The sequence below is a fragment of the Cherax quadricarinatus genome, chromosome 15 (assembly GCF_038502225.1).
Source record: "Cherax quadricarinatus isolate ZL_2023a chromosome 15, ASM3850222v1, whole genome shotgun sequence".
Classification (NCBI taxonomy): domain Eukaryota; kingdom Metazoa; phylum Arthropoda; class Malacostraca; order Decapoda; family Parastacidae; genus Cherax; species Cherax quadricarinatus.
In genome coordinates this window covers 3,660,326-3,687,796 of record NC_091306.1, presented here as the reverse complement: position 1 = coordinate 3,687,796, position 27,471 = coordinate 3,660,326, and the positions used below count along the sequence as shown (strand labels likewise).

Sequence of the window (27,471 nt, the reverse complement as noted above, 5' to 3'; positions counted from 1 at the left end):
ACGTTAATTTTTTTCTCGTCACGCTGTGGATGAATTATTTTGAAGATCAGCTGATCACTTAGGGACTGGGAGGTAAGCGGGTTTGATCCAAGGAAAAGGAGGGGGTAGCTCAAATTCCGTGGATCAAGAGCGTGTCTGCAGCATGAAGGCATCCTTGTCATTATCTATCACATTATCGTCATTATAAAAAACTAAAAATTTGGCCATATTTTTTCCTTTACAATAACAGTAACAGTAAGCCCGGGTTCGAGTCCCAGCGAGGGTAGAAACATTGGGCGTGTTTCTTTACACCTGTTGTCTATGTTCCCCATCAGTACAATGGGTACCTGGGTGTTAGTCGACTGGTGTGGGTCGCATCCTGGGACAAAACTGACCTAATTTGTGGGAACTGCTCAGCATAACAAGGGGCTTTCTATATAGTAGTATGTCATTGATGTCAGCTATGGTCTGTATACCTTGTATATGTACTTGTAGTAAATGAAGATATTATTAAGCCTGGACAGACGGGAAGCAGGTGGCGCTATCGCCAATACACCAGGGAGGAAGGAGTGACAGCCGCCAGCTTCAGGGAGTCCCAAAAGTCTAGAAAATATGGAGAACTTGCCCATCATTATATGTTTGTTCTCATAGGCTCAGAGACCCTTGGCTCATGGGGAAAGAGTGTAACAAAGTTCCTTAAGGAGCTAGGCAAAAGATTCATCAGGGTAACTAGGGATCCCAGGGAAGCTACTTTTCTGTTCCAGCGACTCAGCGCTGGTGTTCAGAGGGGTAATGCCTGCTGTATCTTAGGCACGCACCCCAGCTCTGAGGAACTGGATGAGATTTTCGTATTATAATCAGTGACAAACACGTAACAATATGTACTAGACATGTATCTCTCACATCTTATGTACTGTATATGCCATCTTTTTATCAACAATGTATCTCTTAAATCTTCTGTACCATATTATGTAATAAAATATACCTATTGGTAAAAAAAGAATGAAAAGATGGGGTGGTAGGGGAAGTGGAATATTCAAATGGATTCAGGAACAAATCCAAGTATTCTTCCTTGAAGCCTTTTTATCCACTTCTCCGAGGCTATGGGTCCCACAATATATATATATATATATATATATATATATATATATATATATATATATATATATATATATATATATATATATATATATATATATATATAAAACAGTTTCACTGATATATTTGAGTATCCCCTTCACCTTCCCTTCCTTTCCTCTCCCCCCTCCCTTATTCTCTCACCTCCATCCCTCCCTTCTCCTCCCCCTTCCTTATCCCCTCCCCCTCCCTTCTCTTTCCCCTCCTTATTCCCCTCCACTCTCTTTATCAAAAGAAGCCGGCTCAGGAAAAAGATATCTACTGCTCAGGACGTTTAGTTAACAGACTGTCTCGTCACTGGTAGCTTCATCACAGACATCTTGATTGCAATAATGAGGAAACAGACGCATGCGAATAATGAGGAAACAGACGCATGCGAATAATGAGGAAACAGACGCATGCGCGTCCTCTGGGTAACATTATCTGAAGACGTTTCGCCAACCAGTGGATTTATCAGTTCAACTCAAGAGAGTATTCGTTATTGGAAGATGTGGAAACTGGAGATGGTAACAGGTGAGGTAATCAGTCCCTCAGCCTTGTAGGACTACACACAGAAGACAGTAGAAGAGATAATCAGTCCCTCAGCCTTGTAGGACTACACACAGAAGACAGTAGAAGAGATAATCAGTCCCTCAGCCTTGTAGGACTACACACAGAAGACAGTAGAAGAGATAATCAGTCCCTCAGCCTTGTAGGACTACACACAGAAGACAGTAGAAGAGATAATCAGTCCCTCAGTCTTGTAGGACTACACACAGAAGACAGTAGAAGAGACAATCAGTCCCTCAGCCTTGTAGGACTACACACAGAAGACAGTAGAAGAGATAATCAGTCCCTCAGCCTTGCATAATTACACACAGAAGACAGTAGAAGATCAGGTAATTAGTCCTTCAACCTGCAGGCCGGTGTTCAGTCATCAGTACACTGAACTCTGCATGTGTCTCCTCTCCACGTCTTCCAGAAGGAATATTCCAAGTTTCTCAGATCAGTACCTGATTAGCCGGGCTGTGGTTCGCACGTTGCACTACACGCGGCCAGCAGCAACAGTCTGGTTTATCAGGCTTTGATCCACCTGGAGGCCTGGTATGGAACCCTGCCGAAGGGGAGATGAGGCCCCAGAAGCATCCTTCAGGTATCCACAGGTATCCTTCAGACATCTTGTATCACCAAACCATTTCAAGCCAGATCCCCTGAAGTCTCTCTCTCCTACCTTAAAAAAAATTCTTAAGGTATGCAAATTCTTAGAAAACTTAGGTAAATTACGCTACTTTATATTAAGTATATTTTGACAAGGTTAGATTGGGTTGCTACGTTAGTTTTAAGGTTGAATTTACAGAGTTTTCTAGTTAATCGGTTTTCTTCAGAAAAAAAGGCGAGCTAAAGGCCTCTTAATCCAAGGAATTGCAGCTACTCTTATCAAACTTGGCTGTCTCTCGTTCTCAAGGATCGGCGCGATTCCCTGCTGGTTTAGCGCTTCCACGTGAATGCAATTCAAATGGCTAAAACTTGACGTAGATGACGATAAGTACAAGACTGACCAGACGCGTAAACACCTGTCTTGTACCTGTAACAGACAAGATTACGACGAGGTACGGGAGGGAGACGTCTTCCCGTAACAAGACTTTGTTTGACTAGGTACGGAACGGTTCCTACTTCCGGTGTCAGGAACCTCCACAGACAAGTCTTTTAAGTGACTCACGAAATCGTAATGACACGATTGCAAACAAACTATACCACGGGTGGGGTTAGAACCCGCGGTCAGAGAGTCTCTGATCGCGGGTTCTAACCCCACCTGTGGTATGGTAAGTCTTTTAACGAAACTAACACATAAATAAGAATATTGCAAAAAAACCGTGACCTAAAATGAGTCGAGAGAGAGAGAGAGAGAGAGAGAGAGAGAGAGAGAGAGAGAGAGAGAGAGAGAGAGAGAGAGAGAGAGATAGAGAGAGAGAGAGAGATAGGAAAAACTCAGTAAGAAAAGTCCCAAAGCCGGCAAGTGAGAAAGTCTTAAGACAGGTTCGTGAAATTCGTATTAAAACTTGGGAGAGGAGGAAGAAGAGGAAGACAAGGAGGAGGAGGAGGAGAGGAAGAGGAGAAGAGGAAAAGAGGTGATAGACACGGATGAGGTGGACGTGGGAAGAAGGGGGATAAGGAAGAGGAGGAGGAGGAGTAGGGAAACAGAAGGAAGAGAGGAAAGAACAGAAGGGAAGAAGAAGAGGAGAGAGGAAGAGGAAAAAGAGAAAGGAGAATAAGAAGAGGAAGAGGAGGGGGGATGGCCTTCTATAAAAGCAAGTCTCCCGTGAGAAACATTACCGAGTTCCTCGACAACTTTTTCCCTTTTGATCAGCTTCTGGTCGACAGAATTACCTACTCGCCTTCAATTCTAACAAAACTTATGTCTCAGCTGAGTTCTGTGTTTGCCCAGAGTAGAGAAGAGGAAGGAGAGAGTGAGACACACTGGGAGACTCAGAATGAGAGACACACACACTGAGAGAGAGAGAGAGAGAGAGAGAGAGAGAGAAAACCGAGGTTGGTTGAGAGGGGAACAAGAGACTGAAAGATAGACTGTGAGAAACAGAAGAGCATATTTCAAATATCAAAATTTCTATTTTTTTTGGTTTTAGAATTTGAAATAAAAACTTCAAAACTCTATTGAATGTTTTAGTGAAGACTTGTCGGTGTGTGTGTGTGTGTGTGTGTGTGTGTGTGTGTGTGTGTGTGTGTGTGTGTGTGTGTGTGTGTGTGTGTGTGTGTGTGTGTGTGTGTGTGTGTGTGTGTGTGTGTGTGTGTGTGTGTGTGTGTGTGTCTTCCCCTACCTCATCTATTTCTCCTCCCTCCCTCCTCTCTCTCTCTCTCTCTCCCTCTCTCTCTCTCTCTCATCACTCCTCTTTCACGTACACGCAAGCCATCACTTCCCGTCCTTTACGCTACTCCTTTTTCCTGGTGCTACTTAGCCCTTCCTGTCCCCGCAGGTGGTGGCGAGAGCAGTGGCGAAGGGAAGCAAGTGGCAGGTAGTGGCACCAGTTAGACCCTGGCTACTACATCACCTGCTGCTACGCTGGCACTTTCACCACTTGCTGCTCCTGTCGCCATTACTCCCGCAGCCAACCCACCATCACCACCACTGGCACAGCTCATAGGACCATCACCATCACCACTAGCAGCACCACCACGACTAGCAGCACCACCACGACTAGCAGCACCACCACCACAAGAAGCGTTGATCTCGGTGTATGCATAACGAGAGGTGTATATCTGTGAATATACACTAAGAAGTGTGTGTTTCTAAGTGTACATATACCACATACATATACACATACACACGCCGAGTGGTGCGTATCTCCGAATATACATTAATATTTTACCTTAATCCTCGTTTTAATGATTACTGTACTCTTGCATTATTAATGATATTCTGAAGGTGTAGTGCAGTCTCAGTGACTCAGGTACAATCCATAGTTTGCTAATCCTTAAACCAAATTGTTGGGGCTCTGAGAGGCACTGGGAGGCACTGGGAGGCACTGTGGGGCACTGGGAGGCACTGTAGGGCACTGGGTGGCACTGGAAGGCACCGGGAGGCACTGGGAGGTACTGTAGGGGACTGGGTAGCACTGGGTGGCACTGGGAAGCTTTGGAAGGCAGTGGGAGGCACTGTAAGAGTAATGCCTACAAAAATTGGGCGCTTCCCCAAGCACTCTTGTCCATTTCAACTGTTGTTACGAGCATAGTGTACATTACGTTCCTTATCTCAGCTGTTACAGATAATCGGACACCTGCGACTAAAGGTCAACTGGTTCAGTTAGCAGCAGAAGTGTCGATGGCAGTAGAGGATATCATTTACAGTTAAGGATATCATTTACAGTAGAGGATATCATTTACAGTTAAGGATATCATTTACAGTAGAGGATATCATTTACAGTTAAGGATATCATTTACAGTAGAGGATATCATTTACAGTAGAGGATATCATTTACAGTAGAGGATATCATTTACAGTAGAGGATATCATTTACAGTAGAGGATATCATTTACAGTAAAGGATATCATTTACAGCAGAGGATATCATTTACAGCAGAGGATATCATTTACAGCAGAGGATATCATTTACAGTAGAGGATATCATTTACAGTAGAGGATATCATTTACAGTAGAGGATATCATTTACAGTAGAGGATATCATTTACAGTAGAGGATATTATTTACAGCAGAGGATATCATTTACAGTAGAGGATATCATTTACAGCAGAGGATATCATTTAAAGCAGAGGATATCATTTACAGTAGAGGATATCATTTACAGCAGAGGATATCATTTACAGTAGAGGATATCATTTACAGTAGAGGATATCATTTACAGTAGAGGATATCATTTACAGTAGAGGATATTATTTACAGCAGAGGATATCATTTACAGTAGAGGATATCATTTACAGCAGAGGATATCATTTACAGTAGAGGATATCATTTAAAGCAGAGGATATCATTTACAGTAGAGGATATCATTTACAGCAGAGGATATCATTTACAGCAGAGGCTATCATTTCCAGTTAAGGATATCATTTACAGCAGAGGATATCATTTACAGTAGAGGATATCATTTACAGCAGAGGATATCATTTACAGTAGAGGATATCATTTACAGCAGAGGATATCATTTACAGTAGAGGATATCATTTACAGCAGAGGATATCATTTACAGTAGAGGATATCATTTACAGCAGAGGATATCATTTACAGCAGAGAATATCATTTACAGCAGAGGATATCATTTACAGCAGAGGATATCATTTACAGTAGAGGATATCATTTACAGCAGAGAATATCATTTACAGCAGAGAATATCATTTACAGCAGAGGCTATCATTTACAGCAGAGGATATCATTTACAGCAGAGAATATCATTTACAGCAGAGGATATCATTTACAGCAGAGGCTATCATTTACAGCAGAGGATATCATTTACAGCAGAGGATATCATTTACAGTAGCAGATATCATTTACAGTAGCAGATATCATTTACAGTAGAGGATATCATTTACAGCAGAGGATATCATTTACAGTAGCAGATATCATTTACAGTAGAGGATATCATTTACAGCAGAGGATATCATTTACAGTAGCAGATATCATTTACATGCAAGTTTTGCAAAGGTCTTGTTTCTTCAGTTTGTTGCTAGCTCTTCATTTCCTGGTCTACCAGGCTGTGTGCGGCCCACCACAGCCTGGGTGATCGGGACACACCCACAAACCCTCTTAAAAAAAAACTTCGCCTTTTTAAGCAAAATTGTCCGAGATTTAAAAAAAAAAAACTTATGGACCTGATGAGTTAATTTGTTTATTTAAATTATTAAACTGATTAACCTTTTCTTCAAACCTTTTTTTTTTTAAGGGGAATTTTGAATGAATATTTTCTTATATATTTTTTTTCCATTTGGATAAATTAATATTGGTTAGTTTCCTTTAATTTCTTAATATCCGTCACATAATTATGGAATCAATTAATTTAGATTTATTATTTAGCCTTAGATTTATTATGTAAACTAAACTAGATTTATTATCTAAGCTAAATTAGATATTTTCTAATCTAAATTAGATTTATTATCTAAACTAGATTTATTATTTAATTTAAATTCGATTTACCTAATCTAAACTATATTTATTATCAAATCTAAATTACATTTATTTTCTAATCTAAATTTGATTTATCTAATCTAAACTCGATTTATTATTTAATCTAAATTAGATTTATTATCTAGACTAAATAAGATATCTAATTTGAATTATATATATTATCTAATCTTAATTAGAATGATCTAACTTAAATTAGATTGATTCAGTCAGATTTATTTTCACTATATTCTTACGGTTTTTTCGCCACTAGAAATAATGACACGTTAGTGCTATCTTAAAATTTTGGATGTCCTCTTAAAAGTATATGCTAACCACACAACCAAACATCTGGTCACTGCAACAAACATCTGGTCACTGCAACAAACATCTGATCACTGTAACAAACATCTAGTTACTGCAACAAACATCTGGTCACTGCAACAAACATCTGATCACTGCAACAAACATCTGGTCACTGCAACAAACATCTGGTCACTTCAACAAACATCTGGTCACTGCAACAAACATCTGGTCACTGCAACAAACATCTAGTTACTGCAACAAACATCTGGTCACTGCAACAAACATCTGGTCACTTCAACAAACATCTGGTCACTGCAACAAACATCTGGTTACTGCAACAAACATCTGGTCACTGCAACAAACATCTGATCACTGCAACAAACATCTGATCACTGCAACAAACATCTGGTCACTGCAGTGAACATTGGTTACTGCAACAAACATCTGGTCACTGCAACAAACATCTGGTCACTGCAACAAACATCTGATCACTGCAACAAACATCTGGTCACTTCAACAAACATCTGGTCACTGCAACAAACATCTGGTCACTGCAACAAACATCTGATCACTGCAACAAACATCTGGTCACTGCAACAAACATCTGGTCACTGCAGTAAACTTGTCACTTCAAGAAACTAACAACTAGTCACTGCAAACAAATCGGTCACAGCAACAAACTAACAAATAATCAAAGCAAAAAAATATGAGTAATGCCTATATAGTCACATCAACAAAGGGCAGGACACCAGGCAGACAACATCAAAAGTCCTGCCTGAGTAGACTTGTCAAACGGACTCTCTACTGCCAGTCTCTATCTCTGACGGTTCACTGCAAACTTCACTGCAAACAAATAATTTAACTGCAGACTAATAACTGTTCACTGCAAACAAATAACTGTTCAATGCAAAAAAATAATTGTTCACTGCAAACAATAGCTGTTCACTGCAAACAATAACTGTTCACTGCAAATTGCGGGTATAACCCCAGACATATTCAGCAAACATCTTAGAATATGCTCTGCAAAGGATAACTCGACAGTAGACATCATTCCAGGTGATCTGTTAACAGATAACACAACAGCAGACATAATCCCAGGCGATGTCCTGTTAACAGATAACAGTAGACATCATTCAGATAACAGATAACACAATAGTAGACATCATTCCAAGTGATCTTCTGTTATTCCTTTTGAGGTCTGATTCCAATATTTTCTGTATTTGTCTCCACAAGATAGATTCCGGGTGCACGATAAACTACTCTCTCTCTCTCTCTCTCTCTCTCTCTCTCTCTCTCTCTCTCTCTCTCTCTCTCTCTCTCTCTGGAACACATCAGAGAGTCTAACTGCAGTAATCTCTTGAGAAGGATGGATGTAAGAAGATAAGGATAAAGATTAGAGATAAGCACGAGAAAAAGAGATGAGTAAAGAACGTAAAGTTGGGAGTGATTAAGAATGAGGAAGATTGAAGAGGGAAAGGAGAGATAAAAAAAAGGGAGTGAAAGAGTAAGAGAAAGAGGAGAGAAAAGAGAGGAAGAGAGAGAGAGAAAAAAAAAAGAGAGAAAGAGAAAGAGAATAAATGAATGAATTCAGAACCGCCACAAGATTCACAGAATTAAAACCGTCAGTCTTACAGGGCAAACTGCCGCTGTAAAACTGCCACTTTTTGAGCAATATAATTAAGCTGAAGCTGCAAGTGTAATTGTACGTGATACTCTCAGCTTCATTATTCCTCCTGAAGACGCGATTATCTTACTCTACATTTGGATTTGCAAATATAATTAAATTCTTGATTTAACAATTTTGTAAATGGGGGAAAAAATCGCACACACACACACACACACACACACACTCAACAAGAGCAAAAATTAACATTTCTTCCACATACATATATTTATTTTTTTTAAGCAGACGTCAATACACACCGTCAGTGATCTTGACTACAGTGTTATGTGGGAAACCAAATTTATAACATTTCACTGTTAATCTCAACCTTCCTACTTGTCTTATAACTTCTTTAATCTCTCTCTCTCTCTCTCTCTCTCTCTTACACACAATGTTCGGTGTTTGCCTCCATTACCTCGTCTAGTGTAATCTATTTCCTCACTTACCTAAGAGTTTACAAGTATTTTTTAACCTCTCTGTGACTCGCTGCATCTTTAGATATTAAAGAAAATACATACGTTGCGGAACAAGCTTGATTTGCATAAAGTTACGTTCTGTGTAGAGCTTTACCAAACCATGTCTTGAAAAGCTCTACGCAGAGTAAAAGTGTTGATTCGATAAAAGCTTCTGCCATATTTATCTTTGCCTGACAGTTGCCGACGTCCTTAGCTGCCGTCTGGGTTTCCTGGCTGCTGATGATTACCACACGTGTGCAACAGCTGGGTATCTTTATTGCCGAAACGTTCCGCCTACACAGTAGGCTTCTTCAGTCAAATACAGAGGCAGCAGGTGTAGAAGTGAAATGAAGATGATATAACCAATCCATCAACCTTGGAGATATGAGGTGGTCAGTCCCTCAATCTACAGGTTGACGGACTAATTACATCATCATGATTTCACTACCACATCTGCTGCCTCTATATTTGACTGAAGAAGCCGACTTTGTAGGCGGAACGTTTTAATAAGATACCCAACTGTTGGACATACGTCGTAATCATCAAATTGTCGGTATTTTACAGCACTGTCAACATTCCTGGCTGCTTCTCCTCTCATTTCAAACATTTCCCTATCAGTTCTGGGTCTCTGATAGGTCCCCTTCTAGGCTAAAATTGCAGTCCACATGTCTAATTAACTCCAGATCCATGGATGTCCTATCATGATAAAATTCCTTAAAATACCAAAGTTGCATAACAAATCCCCCAGACCTGCCTAGAAGATTTAAAGTCTTGAGAGAAGCATTCCAACAATTCATCTTATCGAATTAGTCTACATGCTTGATTAGACACGGGCTTCATGCTGGCGCCGCATACTCATGGTTAGAGTGACATATATTGAATGTAAAGAGCTAAAGGTACTCTTTTAAAGTTCCTTATAAATAACAGCTAGGTTTGTACGTGTTGTTGATATTATCCGAGTGATGTGTTCTTCTTGCGATGTGTTAGGAGATATTGCACACTCCCAAGCCCTTATATGATGACTGAAGTGTCTCTCTCTCTCTCCTAGAACGTATTCATCATTCAGTCTTCATCAGTCGAATACAGAGACAAATAACATTCCAGGAGACATCAGCATTGGTGGAAGATAAAGTAAATGACCTCTCCGCTGATGTCTCCTAAAGTGCAGCTCATCTCCGTATTCCACTGATGAAGCCCGCAGCGAAGGCGAAACGTTTCGTTAATAAGTATTCCAAGAGTTTCACAGGTGGATGAAAAAGAAATGTGAGCATCTGGGTATCTTGGTTTTAAGAAGACGTTTTTATCATCGACTGCTATAATTCAACAGAGATTATACTGGTATACAGTTGAGGACTAGTGTTTGTGAAATATTCTCCCTTCTAGCCTTCAGTCTCTTCAGAAATCTTCATCCCTCCCTTCCCCCATTCTCATCCCCTATCCCTTCCCCCACTCATATCCCCTATCCCTTCGCCCACTCTTATCCCCTATCCCTTCCCCCACGCTCATCCCCTATCCTTTCCCCCATTCTCATCCCCTATCCATTCCCCCATTCTCATCCCCTATCCCTTCCCCAACTCTCATCCCATATCCTTTCCCCCATTCTCATCCCCTATCCCTTCCCCCATTCTCATCCCCTATCCCTTCCCCTACTCTTATCCCCTATCCCTTCCCCGACTCTTATCCCCTATCCCTTCCCCCACGCTCATCCCCTATTCCTTCCCCCATTCTCATCCCCTATCCTTTCCCCAACTCTCATCCCTTATCCTTTCCCCCATTCTCATCCCCTATCCCTTCCTCCACTCCCCGCCCACGCTCAGCATTACCCCCCAAACACAAAAGATAATTAAACCAGGTTTATTACAGAATAGTGAGACCTGCTGGGGAAGGAACAGGGAGGGAGAGAGGGAGAGAGAGGAGGGGATAGAGACAAGAAACGGAAGATCAAAATGGAAGAGAAGGAGGAGAGGAAGAGGAGATTAAGAAGAGGAGGAGGAGTGGTCTTCCCCCTCAACCGACCTCTCCACAACCACCTGTCATACACAGGTTAACAGAAACATCTGCTGGGTTTTATGTCCTGGTTTTTCAAGGAGGTTTTCCACAAGCTGTGGCGGAGGGAGATTTAATTAAGAATATTTGCGTGGACACGGGGGGGTAGACGGGGGCAAAAACAGCGAGAAGCTTCAGTTTTTTCTGTCTCACGGGGGTGAGGGTAATGGAAGATCCTCCAATCTCAGTTTTTTGTGGGAGTGGAAGGGAGGAAGAGGAGAGTAGGGAGAAGAAGAGGAAGACAGAGAGGGTAGTGAGGTGTGAATAGGTGGAAAGGAAGGGGAGAAGAGGACGACGTGAGGAGGAAGGTGAGGGAGGGGGTGGGAGATGGGGAGAAAGTGAGGAGAACAAGGGTAAAATGAGAGTGAGGGGGAGAAGGGAGAAAATAAGAGAGAAGGGGAGAAAGTGAAGCAGAACTTTACCATACAATGATTCCAAAGGTTATCGTCCCTGCAGCTCGGTCTCAGACCAGACCTGTTTTTTTTAGCCTTATCCACAAGCTTCCTGGGGCTGGTTCTAACCGATATAAATAAAGTCACCCAGTTGGCCACTGGCAACAATATGATCAACGAGGACAATTTTCAGTCACTCCAGTAAGGGAAGACTAGGTAAATAAAGACTGGAACGGAGTATAAAACAAACTAGAATCACTCCACAGAGAGCAAGACTAATGCGAGAAGCTTAGACGTGATTATGTCAGATCATACCTCCAAGGATCAGCGTCAGTGTCGCACCGGTAAGGAAAACAAGAGATGTAAAACCAGAGCTGTTAGAGTACTACTGTACTCTAACAGCTCTGGTCAATAGAGGTGAAATTGAAGACCTGAAGATTGCGTAGAAAACCTCCGCAACTCGCATAAATTCAGTCAAGCACCTAAATTACTGGGAATGTTTGAAATCCCTCATTCTGTACTCCTTGGAACCTAGGCGAGAGAGATGCATTACAATTTACAGCTCCACATAAATCATTCCCCGACTTGGCAGACGATGCAAAATGCCACCAATTAAAACCTGGGGTCCGGTCAGTACACTAAGGAAAAAAAATCCACTAAATGTGTAGGGTTCAAGACTTTTCAGTATCCTCCCTTTACTCATAAGGGAAATTAACGAAAGACCTTTGACTCTCTTCAAACGTTAACTTGACAAGTTTCTCAAGTCGGTTCCTAATCAGCTGGGCTGTGGTGCATGTGCTAGACGTCATGTTGCTAGCACTAAGAGCCTGGTTAATCAGGCCATCCACCGGGAGACCTGATTAAGCAGGCCGCAGGTGTAGTCTCTCTCAGAACACTCTCCAAGTAGACGCCGTACAGTGTCTAATAATTTTTTGGGATCAGGAGATGAGTCTGAACCCCTGTAAACAACTCTGGGAGTACACACACACACACACACACACACACACACATACACACACACACACACACACACACACACACACACACACACACAGTCATAGAGTTGTCAGGCAGTGGAATAGCCTAGAAAGTGACGTAGTGGAGGCAGGAACCATACATAGTTTTAAGACGAGGTTTGATAAAGCTCATGGAGCAGGGAGAGAGAGGACCCAGTAGCAACCAGTGAAGAGGCGGGGCCAGGAGCTAGGACTCGACCCCTTCAACCACAAATAGGTGAGTACACACTTACACGGTAAGGTTACAGTTCATGTTAAGTTGCAATACATTTGCAATATCCACATGCCTCCAGTGACCATGATTTCCTTTTCAGCGAAGAGGCAGGACCAGCAGCTATGAATCGACCCCTGCAATAACAATTAGGTAAGTATAATTAGGTGAGTTAACACCCACCTTCCCCATCACACACGAGCCTTCTCATTCTCTCCCTTCCTGATGGTGACGGTGGAGGTCGTAGTCACGATGGTGATGAATGAGTGATGGTGATAGTAGTCCTGATGGAGGTGATGGTGAAGGGGGTGACGGTAAAGATGGTGACAGTGGAGGAAGCGGGGTAATGTTGAAGGAAGTGATAGTGTAGGCTATAGTGATAATAGTGGCGACAAGTATAGGCAAGTCTCCTGACACCCATTGCCTCTGTTCGCCTAGCAGCATCTTGGTACCTAGGTGTTAGTGGACTGTTGTGGACAGCTTCCTGAGAGATGGTCATCTGCTACAACCAACATCCCAGACACGCTTACTCCTTCAAATATCCTAATCACTCACTCTAATGTGAGAACCCATTGAAGTTATGTCAGTGCCAGTGAGTAACGCCGCAAGGCACACAGAGTAAAGGGGTAACAGTGAAAGAGAGGGGGAAAGGGTGATGGTGAAGGTGGTGATGGTTAAAGGGTCAGCAGAGGCCAGTGAATGGATGTGACCTCGGGGTGTGGGAAGCCACTACCAGGGGCCTCAATGTATCATCCATTTCACGCCCAAGTTAATTTGGCTTTTCACCAGCACTATATACACCCATTCCCCCCCCCCTTCCCTTTCCTATCTCCCTCCCTTGTCTTGCCTGGTTCTGCGTCGCTCTGGCTTCCCTTGCCTCTCCCTGCTTCTCCTCTGCTTCGCCTTGCAACACTGCCTCCCTCTGCCTCTCCCGCCTCTGCTGCCTCCTGCCTCCTTTTTCCCTCTCCTACCTCCTTCCGTCCCCTGCTTCCTCCTTCCCTCCCTGCCTCCTACTTCCTCCCCTTGCCCTCTGCCTTTACTTCTGCCTTTCTCTGCCATCCCCTGCCTCCCAGTCCATATCTCTCTCACTCCCTCTCTCCTCCCATCTTTTTCTTCCTCCTACCTCCCTTGCTGCCTTCCACTGTTTCCTAAAGCTTCTCCTTACTTCCTACTTAGACATACCCATGACCGGTTTCCAGGGATTATGTACCCTTCAAGCCCAGCGTGAAGCCAGACTTCTCTGGTGATTGCCCGTTGGCCCAAACAGTCGTCACAGCTTGGTTGATCTGGCGACTGGTGGAGGTAGTGATCCAGTTTCCTCTTCAAGACTTATCCATTTATTCAAGAAATATTTAAGAACTCTACCAGTAGGAAGTGGTCGTGGACTACGGATGTTGACACAGCGTTCTCTTATTGTGCCCGTGGCTTCACTTCTGTTAACTAGGTTTTTTTACACTCCTTCTTGTAACTCTCACAACCCTTTCAAAAATTTCTGTGAGCAATAATAAGGCATCTAGCCATCATTTTTTGTATCCATTGCTCGGCTACACTTTTTGTGAAGAGGAGCTATGACTGAACTTTATGACGACCTTTCAGTCCACTTGAACCATTAACTAGTCACACAGAAGGGCGAAGGGAAGAGAGCCAGAATACATCTGAGAGGGGACAGGGACGGGAGTAGTGTGACGAAAGGAGGGAATAGTATCAGAGTGGTAATAGTAGTAGTAGTAGTAGTAGTGGCGGTGGTAGAGATAATAGTAGTAGTAGTAGTAGTAGTAGTAGCAGTAATAGTGGAGGTAGTCTAAAACTAAGAGAAAGAAATTATAGTGTGTTCGTGCTAGTGGTATTTTGTATTCTTTATAAATACAGATTTCCAGGATTCAGACCCAGGTGCTGCGTGTGTCGGTATGTTGTCTACATCTTTTGACTAAACAAGCACCAGACAAGCCTATCGCAAGGCCGGACTCTAGGAGTACACAAACTCTCGAAACTCATCAAAAATAAATTAACGGTAAAGTAGATTTGCGTTTATGTAAGATAATCTATTTGTAGAGCAGACAGAGGTACTGAAGAAAGAATCTGCACCTTCACCTCTCCTGACGTTAGTTTATGTCAGGAGTTTCAGCGCCCCCGCGGCCCAGACCTTGACCAGGCCTCGTGGTGAATCAGAGTCTGATCGACCAGGCTGTTAATGCTGGCCGCACGTAGTCCAACGTACGAACCACAGCCCGGCTGATCTGGCATTGACTTTAGGTATCTTTCCAGCTCCCTCTTGAAGACAATCAGGGGCCTACTGGTAATTCCCCTTATGGCTGGTGGGAGGCTTGTGAGCAGTCTTGGGCCCCTAACACTTATTGTGCTTTGTTTTAGAGTACTAATGGAGCTCCTACTTTTCACTGGGGGTATGTTGAATTGTTTATAAATTTGGATTTCGTTTTTCCCTTGTTTCTCATACATTCCTTTTCTCCTACTGACTCATCCTTCCTCCCATTGTTTTCCTTATGTCTCTTCCATTGCCTCCCAATACCTCCTGTTGTTTACCTGTACTTCCTGCTGCTTCCACTTGCCTCCCCTGGCCTCCCTGCCTCTACTTCACGCTGCGTACCCTTACCTCTCCAATTCCTGCTTCCTCCTAACTTTCTTTGCCTTCTACAGCTTTTCCCTGGGTCTAAGTTGGCTGTGTGTGTGTACTCACCTATTTGTGGTTACAGGGGTCGAGTGTGTGTGTGTGTGTGTGTGTGTGTGTGTGTGTGTGTGTGTGTGTGTGTGTGTGTGTGGGGGTGTGTGTGTGTGTGTGTGTGTGTGTGTGTGTGTGCTACAGCGTCTCGCTTTAATATATATTGTAATGCTGCTCTTGTTTAATCCTGGCAGCGTTTGCATAATAATCGTTTTTATTTGGCTGTGAGTGAGGGTAAAAATTATTTCTGCGAGTATAATAATGTTTTTATAGTGAGAGCACGTCCGTGTGTGTGTGTGTGTGTGTGTGTGTGTGTGTGTGTGTGTGTGTGTGTGTGTGTGTGCGTGTGTGTGTGTGTGTGTGTGTGTGTGTGTTCGTAGTATTAGCATTGTACTCACCTATTTGTTGTTGCAGGGGTCGATTTACAGCTCCTGGCCCCGCCTTATCACTATATATGTGTGTGTGTGTGTGTGTGTGTTCGTAGTAGTAGCATTGTACTCACCTATTTGTTGTTGCAGGGGTCGATTTATAGCTCCTGGCCCCGCCTTATCACTATGTGTGTGTGTGAGTGTGTGTGTGTGTGTGTGTGTGTGTGTGTGTGTGTGTGTGTGTGTGTGTGTGTGTGTGTGTGTGTGTGTGTGTGTGTGTGTGTGTGCGTGTGTGTGTGTGTGTGTGTGTGTGCGTGTGTGTGTGTGTGTGTGTGTGTGTGTGTGTGTGTGTGTGTGTGTGTGCGTGTGTGCGTGTGTGTGTGTGTGTGTGTGTGTGTGTGTGTGTGTGTGTGTGTGTGTGTGTGTGTGTGTGTGTGTGTGTGTGTGTGTGTGTGTGTGTTCGTAGTATTAGCATTGTACTCACCTATTTGTTGTTGCAGGGGTCGATTTACAGCTCCTGGCCCCGCCTTATCACTATATATGTGTGTGTGTGTGTGTGTGTGTTCGTAGTAGTAGCATTGTACTCACCTATTTGTTGTTGCAGGGGTCGATTTATAGCTCCTGGCCCCGCCTTATCACTATGTGTGTGTGTGTGTGTGTGTGTGTGTGTGTGTGTGTGTGTGTGTGTGTGTGTGTGTGTGTGTGTGTGTGTGTGTGTGTGTGTGTGTGTGTGTGTGTGTGTGTGTGTGTGTGTGTGTCTGTCTGTCTGTCAGTCTCTCTCTCTCTCTCTCTCTCTCTCTCTCTCTCTCTCTCAACTACTGGCCAGGCCTCAGCCTCACGTTTCATCCCATTAGACACAAAACCCATTTCGATACAAGTCAAAACTTTAATACCATTACCGAGAAACGTCCGCTAAAACCCACAAATCTTTGAATAAATTGAGCAAAAATTAGGTCACCCATCGAATGGATAGGCAATCGTTTGCTGGTAGCACGCTACCTCCGACCTTCCCTACGAGGGTCCCAAGGGCGGTAATCCCTGGGAGAGACGCCCCAAACTCAACCTTACCATCTGGTGCAGTATAGAGGCGAGGGAGAACACACAATCCGCGATAATGTGTGTTATACCGGCAGTTACTTTGCTCCTTAATTACCACCGTCGTCTCAAGAGGACACACTTGTCATTAGACTCCACCTTAAGGATCAATGAAGGAGTTAAGGGACTAGTGGCAGCACCACACTGTGGTGGTCCTGCTCTCCCACTCTCAGTATTCGTATCAATACAACCACCATCGCTTCTCAAGATCATTCTGCCTTTAAATGGCTGCCAATGCCTTACAGTCTCAATGTAATCTGACACACACATACATACAGTAGCGACCAGTGAAGAGACGGGGCCAGGAGCTATGAATCGACCCCTGGAACCACAACTAGGTGAGTACAACTGAGTACACACACACACACACACACACACACACATACACACACACACACACACACACACACACACACACACACACACACACACACACACACACACACACACACAGGCTAGGTGGCCAAAGACTGCAAACCTCACTCAAGGAGAAAGATCTTGGGGTGAGTATAACACCGAGCATGTCTCCGAAAGCACACATCAATCAGATAACTGCTGCAGCATATGGGCGCCTGGCAAACCTGAGAACAGCATTCCGATACCTTAGTAAGGAATCGTTCAAGACACTGTACACCGTGTATGTCAGGCCCATACTGGAGTATGCAGCACCTGTTTGGAACCCGCACTTGATAAAGCACGTCAAGAAACTAGAGAAAGTACAAAGGTTTGCCACAAGGTTAGTTCCAGAGCTAAGGAGAATGTCCTATGAAGAAAGATTAAGGGAAATCGGCCTGACGACACTGGAGGACAGGAGGGTCAGGGGAGACATGATAACGACATATAAAATACTGCGTGGAATAGACAAGGTGGACAAAGACAGGATGTTCCAGGGAGGGGACACAGAAACAAGAGGCCACAATTGGAAGTTGAAGACACAAATGAGTCAGAGAGATATTAGGAAGTATTTCTTCAGTCATAGAGTTGTAAGGCAGTGGAATAGCCTAGAAAATGACGTAGTGGAGGCAGGAACCATACGCAGTTTTAAGACGAGGTTTGATAAAGCTCATGGAGCGGGGAGAGAGAGGGCCCAGTAGCAGCCGGTGAAGAGGCGGGGCCAGGAGCTAAGACTCGACCCCTGCAACCACAAATAGATGAGTACAAATAGGTGAGTACACACACACACACACACAAACATATATATATATATATATATATATATATATATATATATATATATATATATATATATATATATATATATATATATATATATATATATATATATAAACTGCAGGTAGCCGGGGGATCGAACGCTTATTGTTTTAGCCTCGTGGGAAGAGAATGAAAATTAACGACGTTCTAAACCACTGGACCATATAATCCTACAAACAACATGAGCCTAGGGAACTAGGCTCGCAACATGAAGCAAGCCTAGTTCGCTAGGCTCATGTTGTTTGTAGGATTGTATGGTCCAGTGGTTTAGAGCGTCGTGGATTTTCGCTCTCTTCCCACGAGGCGAACTAAAACAACACGGGTTCGATCCCCCGGCTAGCCGCAGTTTCTTATTAATTAAATACCACTTGCTCGTGGTTACAATAATATGAATATATATATATATATATATATATATATATATATATATATATATATATATATATATATTACGTATATATCTGGTATATACCTTAGTAATTGATACCGAAACGTGAGCAAATTTAGGACACATTTATTAGAAAACGTTTCGACCCTGGTACAGAAACGTTTTCTAAAAAAAATATATCCTAGTATTTGCTCGAGTGTCTTTTTAAACCATGTAAATATTTCTTAAAACTTAAGTTATTGTTCATAAACTGAAAGGACTCCTTCCCCAGCCCGCCCCATAATAAAGAACGTAAACATACCCTCCCCGACTGCTGCTGGTGGTAGCATCCTGATGCCTAAAGAAACGCGAAAAAATATACAACCGGAAGAAAGGTAGAAGTTTTTAACAGGAAATTGAAATAGGTATAAAATGTAGCACATCTGTCAGGTTGTGATGACTGTGTGGGTGTGCGAGCAGCGAGTAGCAATAGCTTTGTTGATCAGGCTGTCAGCAAGGATGTCTGGCCTTAGACTGGGCTGTAGGGATAACATCCTTAAAGCCATCCACAGGTATGCCACAGGTAATTCTTCAGACACACTGCTATTGGAGACAGGACCTTCACAGGTTATTTCTGTAAAGACCTACGCACGTTGCTGTTGAAAAATCAAGAAGTCTTTTGAGTTTCCCGAACGGGAAGAAAATAAAAAAAACGAGGTTTCCAGCAGTCGAGACCTGCTGACAAGCAACAAATTTTCCAGAGCGTTAGTCTCGTGTCCGAGGCGACTCATCTCTTCCTGGTTACAGGAATGTCCGTAGGGGGATGCTGGGGGCGCCAGACGCACGCTTGAAACCACCAAGAATCCCCTAATTAGTGTACGGAATCTGGAGCACACAAAATGGCTCCGCAGGACGAAACTGAGAGAAGGATTCCAAAGTGAGCCAAGATGCTTTTCAATTACCTCAGCTAAGTTCTATTAATGAGGCGCTTGAGCCTGGAACTCGCTACGACGCCAGAGTGAAGTGATAAAATAGGGAAAGGCACTTGGGCTCTCCAGGCAGTCTAACTGGAGGCCAGAACGGGGAAAGTAATGGCCACGCTGCTTTAAAGCACATATCAAGAGTATTAATAATGATATTCAAGAAGCCTGGGATAATGTCGCGTGTAATCCGATTCCAGGCACGTACAGGATTACCATGCTGACAGAATAATGGAAATTTATCCCATTCCAGCCTCTTCAACGGGGAGGGGGGTTCCCTTTCCGTGGTGATGGGGTTCTTGATCCAAGGAACTGAACTTCTTTCCTCTTTATTGCTTTGAATCTAATTACCCTCGAACCCTATCTAGAACCCTTTCTTCTCAGTATGGAGAGGAATTGGACATGTACCTCCGTCAAGTGCCGGATCAACCAGACTTCGATAGATACGTGGACCAACGACCTACTAGCAGCAACAACCTGGTTGACGAAGCTGTTCACAAGCCTGGCCCACGGTCGGATTGTGGGAATAGAAAAACTCTCAAGACTATTCAAAGCTATATCTTAGGGCGTGTCAGGTGACCCTCTGGTGAGACATCAGGCAGGACCTGTGATGACACATGTATTACTAAAGGTTACCTTCAGATCCAGGTGTGGCAAATGAAGGTGTGTAACTGATGGCATTCATTCCAGTTGCCCACTGCCCATTGGTTCATTGTGGGTACGTGGTTTTTTTTCGTTTATTCTTCGATCCGACACCTTTTTTTGCTTTAAAATAAATGAGACGCATCTCATTTCTCTTGGAGCGACACCCTCTATCAACCCGTTCATGGTCTTGGACTCTCCACAAAACATAACCTAAATAGCTTTGGCACAATCCTTTATTGACCGAGCCTGGTACCAGTGTTCTATCTATCCCGACTGGTACGTTTAACCTCCCGTCTTACACTGATCATGAAACCGGCTATCCACACGTCGAAACAATGATTCACGTATCTTTTGCGCCAGTGGATAAAGCGGTGCCTCGTTCTTCGTGAAAGTAAAATCCGGCATTTAAAAGAGAAGGGTTTGCTATAACCAGGCCGTAAGCCTGTTACACACTTATACCAGTGTCCAACCATTTTGCAGTTCTCAAAACTAATGTTACCATCTCCTCACCATCTGTTACCTTTACAACCCCCCCTCCCCCGCCCATCCAACCTACAGTCTTTTCAGCGGCCCGTTCGACACTCACACCGTAACCCAAAAAAAATTCAAAACCTTTTACTTTAGATCTTGCAACAGTACTATAGTTCCTTCAAAAACTACATTCTCTGACCAATCACTTCAAACTTCTACATCTATCACAGAAATTACAAGCACCCCTGAACTCTTCCCCTCGCCTTCCCTGACACAGTCAGTTCTACCTTCACAGGACCCTCCATCACTTCAGCTAAACAGCGTCTTATACCCCTTCCTTCCTTCCTTAGGCGGCCTCCAGCATCTTCACCCTTTTTATTGCACTTTCCTCGCCCGGCCCTCACATTACACGCCTGTTCACTACCCTGCTTCCAGAGACACTTTAAGCCATAACGACAGCTGGAAATTTAGCTCAGCAAACCCACTACAAACAGGAAAACTCGACAGGAAACTCCTCTAAATCTAAACACAGAAATATACCACATAATTCTCGACTCTAATGATGTACTAACAACAGCATCCTAGTCTTATGAGACCGTCCCTCATATTGTTAATCTTTTACCAACTTTTTCACTTTCAACTAACAGTCAAAATACTCATGACACAAAGTACCACATACAAATGTCTCATTACCACTATGCGTTTATCACTTCACGCATTTTGCTGTTCACTCTGGTCCATAAACATCACCCCCTTTCTCTTTCTTACCCCAATCGTTGTATTGCTAGTACGCAATGTCAATTTTACAATGGAATATCAGTGGATACAGGGGAGAATTGGGGAAAGTTGAAATGGTTGGTTTCCTAATTTCCCCTTGCATGCATTTCTCTACAAGAATTTAAAATATTTCGTGTAGAATAGAGGCTGTCTGTGGGTTCTGACTGGTTAGGTTAGTAATCCACGTCTAGTCATGTGTGCAATCCAGACTAGAAACCTTCCACCTCATTCATAGTTGCCTGAATTAATTTACGTACCTCTATCACACATGGGTGGTGTGTGCTGACAGTTGTACTGTAGTTCCCCGGTGGAGGTAACTGGCTAGACCCTTTACACGTGGTTCCAAGGTACAGAATGTGCATTCAACTACTCTCAAGTTACTTACGTGGAGTTGGGGGTCGCTCTGGGCAGTGTCCCTTGAGATACCTTTACGAGTCATGTGTAACCGTCTAGTACACAAGCGAGATATCCTTAATCGCAGTGAAATGTCTCTAACTCGGGTCGTAATGTGTTATCGAATTGTGGTTCACTGCAAGGACGGTACGGAAGGTTACCCTGTTCTCACTGTGGATTTTGTGTAACTGACGGTTAGGAGCAGCTGGCTGACTCACTGGAACTCAAGCTGGTCCAAGTACCTACTGTCTATTAGTGCAGGTAGTGAGAGGTAATGTAGTTACTACGTTAAATTAATCTAACTCTAACTTAGCTTAAATACGTATAAGTAGTAGTATGGAGGCTCAATTACTAGCTTTAACATATTAAAGATATGTGAAGAAATTTGGCACCCCCTATAGGCATAGGTGGGGGCTGCTAACCCCCTCCCTCCTCTCCCCCCAAGCTGGGAGATTTACGACATACTTCGTATCTCTTTCATATTCTTTTACAGTCATTAAATAACTTTCCAGACAATGCAGCGGAACTCTTCTCCAGGCTGAGGGACTGACCACTCCAAAACTATTTCGAGTGTGATGGACTGACTACATCGTTTCTATATCTCCCCTGCTTCCATTGCCTCCTCTATATTCGAAATAAAGATAGCTAAATGTTGCATATATATCTTATTTACCAGCCACTAATTGGTTTATCTCCGGTTCTTTTTTTTTCCATAAGTGTTTTAATCAGTTTTACACGGAGATACCAAATGGATCCCCTCATATGGTTTCAAGTTTTCTATGTACAATAAACTTGATAACTTTGACCAGATACCTTGATAACTTTGACCAGATACCTTGATAACTTTGACCAGATACCTTGATAACTTTGACCAGATACCTTGATAACTTTGACCAGATACCTTGATAACTTTGACCAGATACCTTGATAACTTTGACCAGATACCTTGATAACTTTGACCAGATACCCTGATAACTTTGACCACATGCCTTGTCGTCCCAAAGCCCATTTTCATATCTTCGTGGCTCCGTCATCCTAGTCTGGACAACTGCTAAATTTCATATTCTTCTGTTTAATTGTCCCACATCATCTCCCTGAAGACCATCTGCATTAAATGGCTGAACCCATTTAGAATTATAGCCGATTTTACTTAGGGAGCTGAGAGGCTCCCCTGCTACTGTTAAGAAACTTTGTGCCTTTTATCATCAGGGATAAGGTCTCTGTGGACATTTCAATGTTTCTCTGTATCTTTCCCTACTGAGAGCCGCCAGCATGAAGAAGCAGACATTATTTCTTTGCAGGATCGAGGCGATGACCACTGCCATTAACAGTATCAGTATAGCCATTAACAGTATCAGTATAGCCATTAACAGTATCAGTATAGCCATTAACAGTATCAGTATAGCCATTAACAGTATCAGTATAGCCATTAACAGTATCAGTATAGCCATTAACAGTATCAGTATAGCCATTAACAGTATCAGTATAGCCATTAACAGTATCAGTATAGCCATTAACAGTATCAGTATAGCCATTAACAGTATCAGTATAGCCATTAACAGTATCAGTATAGCCATTAACAGTATCAGTATAGCCATTAACAGTATCAGTATAGCCATTAACAGTATCAGTATAGCCATTAACAGTATCAGTATAGCCATTAACATTATCAGTATAGCCATTAACAGTATCAGTATAGCCATTAACAGTATCAGTATAGCCATTAACAGTATCAGTATAGCCATTAACAGTATCAGTATAGCCATTAACAGTATCAGTATAGCCATTAACATTATCAGTATAGCCATTAACAGTATCAGTATAGCCATTAACAGTATCAGTATAGCCATTAACAGTATCAGTATAGCCATTAACAGTATCAGTATAGCCATAAACTTCACGCAGGATAAAGCTCAAGGAATCAAAAGCAATAACATATGAACTATTCAGAGCTGTAATAGTAAACTGGGGTAAACTTAAGTAAACTTAAATCAGACTTGGCAGGCGATGTAACATATCCCCAGTGAAAAGTAGGGGCGCCACTGGTACACTAAGAGAAAACACAGTAAGTGTCCGGGGCCCAAGACTGTTCAACAGCCTCCCACCAGCCATAAACAGAATTATCAATAGATCCCTGATTGTCTTCAAGAGGGAGCTGGAAAGATACCTAAAGTCAATGCCAGATCAGCCGGGCTGTGGTTCGTACGTTGGGCTACGTGCGGCCAGCAGTAACAGCCTCGTTGATCAGGCCCTGGTCATGGACCGGGACGCGGGGGCGTTGATCCCCGGAATGCCCTCCAGGTAGACTTCGAGTAGATTCATCCACACCTGCTAAGTATACCTTTGGCAAACCAGAAAATAATCCCAGTAGGTCTTAATTAATTACAGATAATCTTTGAGCATAAGACAAATCCATTTCAAACATTTAGTCTCTTCAGCTTCAACCAGAGTAGCGGTCTCATTCAGCTACTCATTCTCGTACCAAGATGGATGCTCGTCCAGAAGTCAGCGTTCCTTGCTTTGGGTCAGTGGCCTCGTTGTCAGAAACACTGTATCCACTTTTTGTAATCTGCAATTAAATTAACCTCGCTAGCAGCACTCATCGCGGGCCGCAACGGCATTCTTTCAGGGCTACACTGACACTCATCTAGGGCCACAGTGGCATTCATTCAGGCCTACACTGACACACGTCTAGGGCCACTGTGGCATTCATTCAAGGGCTACAGTGACACTCACTCAGGGCTGCCGCGACACTCATCTGGGGCCACAATGGTGCACATTCATAGCCTCAACAGCATTCGAACCTATGTGGCACACGATCAGGACTAAATCCAGAACTGCAATGGCACTCATTCAAAGGCCACAGTAGCACTCATCCAGGGCAGTTTCATTCATCCTGGGCCGCTGTGGCACTCTTGAGTGTCACTTTAACTCTTATTGCCAAAAAATACAATGAGGGGTGGAACCAGTTAAATTAACGTTAAGGTGAGGCACGAAGAGAAGGAAAGAGCAGCGAACAAGGCTATTGAACAAGCAAGGATAATAACCCGAAGAAGAAATAAATAAATGTTAAATGACAGCGAAAGTGAGTGAATGACAGTGAGAGACTGAATGAGAGCGAGAGAGCGAGGGAAAGAGAGAACGTAGTGTGTGTACACTACACATGGTGTGTCTCACACGCCTCTACCATAAAACACAAAACATATCCTCACGCATGGACGAAAGGACGCAGCAACCACCGGAAGCTTCTACCTAAACTCTGGGGACGTAGATTTTAGATTTTTGCCCCGCGGACGTACCAAAATATAAAACACTGAAAGAGGACAGGTTTTGCAAGCGGTGTATTGCGTGTGCCTCGCTACAAGCGAGAAAATAAGAAAAAGAAATAGTTCTCTCTATCTTTCATGGTGGGGCCCTTGACGCTAGTGAATGGTTCTTGATTTAAGGAAATGGATTACTTTTTCCTTTTCTTGGGATCGCACTACGGGTCTAATACGTCCTCGTCAATATAATGATAAAAATAGTGTTAATGAAAGAGGTCTCGTACGTATAGACTCACCCTGGGAGTGCCACTCGACCTGAGACCGCACCTCGCTTGCGTTCCTCACCCTGAGACCGTACCTCGCTTGGCGACCATTCCTCACCCTGAGACCGTACCTCGCTTGGAGACCGCCCCTCACCCTGAGACCGTGCCTCGCTTGGAGACCGCCCCTCACCCTGAGACCGTACCTCGCTTGGAGACCGCCCCTCACCCTGAGATCGTACCTCGCTTGGAGACCGCCCCTCACCCTGAGATCGTACCTCGCTTGGAGACCGCCCCTCACCCTGAGATCGTACCTCGCTTGGAGACCGCCTCTCGCCCTGAGAAAGCATCTCCCATTCTAACTGTAGCAGCTCAGATATCAACATAATAAACCTAACTCTCAGTCTAGATAAAAGCACCACATTCTAGATACAAGAAGGACAAAGCCCTAAAAATATTCATGCAAGATGGGTTGCAACTTACCGGTGTGTGTACGTTGGTGGGCCTTGAGGTGCGAGGACTTGGTGTACACTTTCTTGCAGCCGGGGAAGAGACACTTGTGTACCCGACGTTTGGCGTCCGGAGAAGTGTCTGCCGCCCGCGGATGTACGCCCACACTCATCCCTCGCACGCCCATAGTCAGACTACTGCTGTTGCTGTTACTCGTCTTGAGGGGCAAGGAGGTGGCGAAGGAGATAAACTTTGGCACTTGTGAGCGGGCATGAACCTTCAGAAGCGTGTGGGTATGTGTGACGGGCGAGGTCTCCGGGGAGGAGGGTGGGGTCAGTGTGGCTATGTTAGGGGCAGACTTGGCTGTCAGCAATTTTGTCGCGCCGAAGAACGACGTGCTGGAGCCCCGTCGCGCACCCGAGTCCAGCCGCGCGTCCGTTACCATGTCCTCAGAAGACGCCCATGAGACGAGTGATCGGCCGCGGGTAGGACTCTGCTCTCCCACACTGACGGGGGCATCAAGGTCCCCCTCCAAGGAAGCGAGGGAGGAGGCGGAGGAAGAGGAGGACACTGACACAGAGTCTAGGGATCGTTCTGAACCACAAAGGTCGTCCTGACTTGAAGGGTCATCAAGGTCCTCCAAGGGTTCGTCCTTGACTATGACCTCGTCCTCCAGAGTTTCGCTCTTTTCGCAGGTGTCGCGTTCGAAGTTCTCCCGCTTGATGTTCAGCTCAGAGTTGAGAGCCTCGGTCTTGACCTTCACCAGAAGGCGGGAGTTGCGGCCGCCCTTGATGGGTCTGCCTAGCTTATAGATACGCAGCGGCTGCGACGAGGAGTCGTGGCCACAGTCCTCGTAGAAGGCCTGCCAGGGGGCGTCGATCTCACAGCTGCCCAGTTTGCGACCGCCCCCTTTCACCCGAGGCTCGTCCTTCAGGTAGCGGTCCATCTCGTAGCAGTTCTGAAAAAAAAAATGAATTAAGGTTATTTAAACTCTCATATTGAATTCTGACGTACACGTCTTCGTCTTCAGTATCAACAAAAAACACATTCAGACAGAGAGAGAGAGAGAGAGAGAGAGAGAGAGAGAGAGAGAGAGAGAGAGAGAGAGAGAGAGAGAGAGAGAGATGGATTTTCAGTTAGTTTAAGCTCGACCATTCCCTAGGCGCTCTAAAACCCCTGTAGATCAGTGTTTCTTCATGATTACGATAATATTAATCAGAATTATCCATGCCTTTAGTAGATTTGACATTTTGGTCTTCAAAATCGCGTCTTCTCTTGTTCTGATGTCCCTCAGAAACACTACTGGGGCAAACACAGGACCTTGTGGCACCCCACTTGTGACATCTTCCAATGAAAACATTTGTCTTCTTATAAATGTTTGCATTTTCCTCGCAAACAAGATCTTGCTAATGATTAACATTGGCACTAGCAATAAATTCTATATCTAACACCAGCTGTTGTTCAATCTCTATCTTTTTTCTAGCGAATTTTGCAAAAATAACTTCAATCTTAAATATTCTTCCAGACTTTCCTTCTTCTCTATGCATTTGTTGACACAGAAATACCTTGTACTAACTGTATCTTAATCGTAGTTATTTCTACATATTATTATTATTATTATTATTATTATTATTATTATTATTATTATTATTTCTACGTAACTATCTTCTAATTAAAGATGCATTTTCCTTATTTAATTTCC

The 27,471-nt window shown here is 43.6% G+C and overlaps 1 protein-coding gene across 1 annotated transcript in view; it reads right to left on the bottom strand.

The window, feature by feature from the left end:
- LOC128692130 (Krueppel-like factor 6) overlaps positions 1 to 27,212 on the bottom strand; it is a 127,468-nt gene extending 100,256 nt beyond the window's left edge. The window contains exon 1 of the mRNA XM_053781149.2: positions 25,803 to 27,212. Coding sequence (XP_053637124.1) covers positions 25,803 to 26,715 — 913 coding nt within the window. The 5' untranslated portion in view covers positions 26,716 to 27,212. The remainder of the gene's footprint in view (positions 1 to 25,802) is intronic.
- Between the last annotated feature and the right edge of the window lie 259 nt (positions 27,213 to 27,471).